This window comes from Arachis duranensis, chromosome 7 (assembly GCF_000817695.3).
Source record: "Arachis duranensis cultivar V14167 chromosome 7, aradu.V14167.gnm2.J7QH, whole genome shotgun sequence".
In the NCBI taxonomy this organism is placed as follows: domain Eukaryota; kingdom Viridiplantae; phylum Streptophyta; class Magnoliopsida; order Fabales; family Fabaceae; genus Arachis; species Arachis duranensis.
Genome location: NC_029778.3, coordinates 7661978 through 7666249, shown reverse-complemented (window position 1 = coordinate 7666249; position 4272 = coordinate 7661978). Strand labels below are relative to the sequence as shown.

General features: G+C 28.7%; 1 protein-coding gene across 1 annotated transcript; it reads right to left on the bottom strand.

Annotated features, from left to right (window-relative positions):
* Positions 1-2294: 2294 nt before the first annotated feature.
* Positions 2295-3646, bottom strand: LOC107496855 (cold and drought-regulated protein CORA). Its single transcript, XM_016118181.3, has 2 exons — positions 3479-3646; positions 2295-2893 (listed from the first exon to the last, which is right to left on the bottom strand). Exons 1-2 carry the CDS (start codon positions 3579-3581, stop codon positions 2595-2597), a joined length of 402 nt encoding a protein of 133 aa, XP_015973667.1. The 5' UTR covers positions 3582-3646; the 3' UTR covers positions 2295-2594.
* Positions 3647-4272: the final 626 nt, after the last annotated feature.

The window sequence follows — 4272 nt, the reverse complement described above, 5'->3', positions numbered from 1 at the left end:
TTCTCAAGCAATAACAAATCATGTAGAGCATTATTTCTTGTTCACTTTTCTCTGCTGAAAAGCTCAATTACAAAATAACAGTCTATGAATATCACCTTCACCAACTCATCTGCTGTGAGATCGATCTTCTCAGAATAACATGTACAGATTTTTGGTTCCAAGTGTTGAACGCAACTCACCAAATCGAATAAACATGCCTCCGATCTTTGAATGAAACGTTCACAATAAACCTGTTTGTGGACTTTCATGATTACCAGCCTAGAATTGCCATGATGGAGGGGGCCAATTGAAACAAGCATTGGGGTGTATGCATCTTCGTTTGACTCACGAATTTTATGGGGTGCTTTGTAGATACAGCAGCTTTGAATTGTAACAAATGGTGTGTGTTCTCCAGCATTGCTTCAACCTCTATAGCTACATCATTCTCCATATATATATCTACGTGCATGAGAACCATCACAAAGAAACAAAGAAATGTTAGAAATGATAACAATTGATGAAAGCCATGCATGAAGACTCGAAGCTAAGTATTAAGACAGAGAATCATCACCAACTAGAGTACTTAGCAATTTTATTGATAGTATATCATAAAAGAAAAAGTATAGGTAAACAATAAAAATATTAAACAATGTAAACAATAGATATATTATATGTTTATTTTATTAGTGTACGGATGGTTATTTTAATATTAAAATTTAAAAAATTAATTTAAAGGTGTAGTGTGTTGTTATTTAATTGGTGGTTGTTCATATTGTTCAATAAAATTATTGTCTCCCTAACATTTCTCATTATAAAATTATTCATTTTAAAAATTTAAACTGATAAAAAAAATAACATTAAAATTGAAGCGTTTAAAAAGCTGAAACATCCTTCTCTCATTCTAACGTATTTGTCAAATACACCTTATAATTTTAAGCTTCAAACGATGAAAATCTGAAAGTGATATTGATTTAAGGTGGACAAACAGTAAAAAACAGCGTTTTTTCGGGTCAAAGATAATTCTTTTTTTTCTTTTGCTTTACTGAAATTCTAGTATTCTCCTGAAGTGTGGAAATTAGTTTTCAAGTTTCGGAAGCAACAAATATTGTCGTTTAATTTCTTGTTTAATTGAAATAATATTTTCTTCACCAAGATGTAAACAACCAGCTTCGATCGATGTAAATATGGTTTTTCAAAAAAATAAAAGCAATTCTAATATTCTTTTATTCTGAAATAAACAATTATTTAAAAAGTAAAATGAACAATTAATTTGAGAAATAGAAACTAACACGTTTGTTCTCTAGGAAAAAAAAATTATTAATAGTTATTTATTTTATTTTATTTATTTCGTACAAATAATTAAGAAAATAATCAAACCATGGAAGTTAGGTAGTACTGCGGTAGGCGGCAGCACACTAGCACGTTCACATTAATCAATTCAATAAAATTATTTAAAAGAAAGTTAAAAGGAAAGAAAGGTGCTGATAGTGGACCAAAGGGAGAAAAAAAAAAAAGCAGCAGGAAATGGCAATATCCTTCCGCTAATAATGCGAAGGGTACAGTCGGAACCCTAGTTCGTGACTACCGTTCTCAACATTTTTCATCAATTTTGAAGTAAAAAAAAATTATTAGGTAGATAATAATTTTTGTAAATAATGTGAACAATGAACTTTAAAATTGGTCTAATAAAATAAAAGGAGTTACTCAAAGAAAGACGCTGAAAACGTCTTTTTATAAAGATGTTTTTTAATAATTAAAATTTAACACATATAATCGATTAAATTGTATTATTTTTGTAAAAATTAGGCTAGATAAATTGATTTGATCGAAAAATGATAAATTAAATCTTGAACGAGTCTAAATTTATATTATTTTTTATAGAAAATGACTACAATATCATATTATTTTAATCATTTTCTATAATAAAGGTATTGTAGTCATTTTTTATAAAAAAATAATATTAATTTAGACTAGTTTAAGATTTGATTTACCATTTTTTCGATTAAATCAATTTGTCTAGCTTAATTTTGACAATAATAACATAATTTAATTGATTATATATGTTAAATTTTAATTAAAAAAAAACATCTTTACAAAAAGACATTTTAGACGTCTTTATCTAAGTAATTCCCTAAAATAAAAATATACTACATCTTTTAAATTACTCACTTAAATCTTAATATTGGGATAATTATTCGCACACCTAAAGAATTAAACCTCCGATATATCCTTTTTTCACATTGTTTAGTATTTTTATTCTGTATCTATATTAAAAAAAAAAACTTATCTCTAAATGGTAATAGACAAAATGTACGTAGTTGAGAACAACTTTGGTTACTATTTTCATTATGACAGAAACATAGGATGCATATACATACATTCAACATTCCACTGGTGGAGAGAGTAAGGCAAGCTAAGATCATCAGAAAGATCGATCTAGCATTTAGGGAAAAAGACAAAAATAGCCTTTAGTCCTATCTACTATTTCTCTCTTTCACTACATGTATATGTCTCTCTCTTATCTCACGAACTTCATTTATTCACTGAAATGCCATAATAATAATAATAATTATTTATTACATATTATTGAAGCATAATATGTAATAAACACTTGCTTAGTTGTGAGGTTCAGCTTCAGCAGCTTCACCGGCGTAAGAGCAGCACTTGCACCGCCCACCGTATCCGCTGCCGCAGCAACCGTAACGGCAATATCCTCCTCCTCCGTGTCCTCCTCCACCGTGACCGTATCCTCCGCCACCGTGGCCGTATCCTCCGCCACCGTGGCCATATCCTCCGCCACCATGGCCATAGCTTCCACCGCCGTGGCCATAGTTACCACCACCATGGCCATAGTTACCACCACCGTATCCATACTTGGCCTCACCCACTTCATTTGCCTCTGTACCAGCTTCATCTGCAAGCACATGCATGGATTCATCATTCAATTGGTGTTTATATAAAGAGTTAAAAAAAAAAAGAAAAGAAAATGGACAAAAATATCTAAACCTATTTAGCATGATTTTACTAGCTAGTTTTATTTCTTTACCTAATATGAATTAAAATAAATCAACAACAAACAAAATGCAGAAAATCAGAGTTCATTGTGTATTCACTTATATTAGTATTTGAGAGAGTTAGTTAATTGTTATTGAACCAATAACTCACAAAACTCTAAAATAATTGAAATATATATAACACCTACATTAATAAAATACCATGTTTTAGTCATAGTATCTCTAAATATGGATATTGTCTGGACTTATCAGTTATTTTTTTTCTTGAAAAACTGATCTGAATTTTTTTTAATGATTACATAATATAATAAGTAAAGATTCTTATATTATGTAATAAATACTTCAATAAATTCACATAATATTTTTTATTAGTAATATCATTATTTAAGTACGGCATTCTGATACTAAAATTATTTAAAAAATGCCATTGTTTATTATATTATTGTTTATGGGAAGTACAATTAATGTAGAAAGCAAAAATTTACCCTTGTTAAGTGAAGCCTCAGGTAAGTCTCTAGCAGCCACTTCTGAAGAGATAAGAACAATGGCCAAGAGGCCAAGCATGAGTATTGCTTCTCTTGAACCCATTTTTCAGTACTAGAATTTAAATTAAGTCGTATTATGTGTTCAGTAGTGAAGGATGAGAAAAATAGTGAGAAACTGTGCTCTATATATAGGAGTGGAAGGTGGTGGAGAATGGAGGACTTTTCAACTTTGCAGTTGGAATAGTGTATCCAACATTAATTGGATATTATCTAATGGAAACCCTGAGAAATTCTTTAAATCTCCAACTCAGCATCCTTGTTCTCCACATGGTAAAAACTTGTTGGCTATGAAAATGAAGAAGCATTAATTGCCTTTAACTGCTCATCAACTTGATGGGTACGGATCAGAGCAAGTAGTCCCAATATTAAAAAACTACTTTATACTTAAGATTTTGATATAATTTTATTCTTAAAATTTGACAATTTGATATCAAGTACTTTTTTTTAAAATATTTTTTATAGTAACTGGTTAAATTTTCTAAAAAAAATTTAAACGCTTGAATTTTTTAATATTAAATTAATAGTTAATTCATATAAAATTTTAAAATTTACTAGCTTTTATATTTTTAAATTAAATATTAATTTTTTAATAAATTAAACACAAAATTATAAACACTAGAATAAATTAATTTTTTTTAAATAAAATAAAAAATTATTTAGCTTTCGAAACAAAATTTTTTAGTTTTATTTTTTAGAATACGATTTTTTTTTTGTAATTAGGACAAGTTCATCGT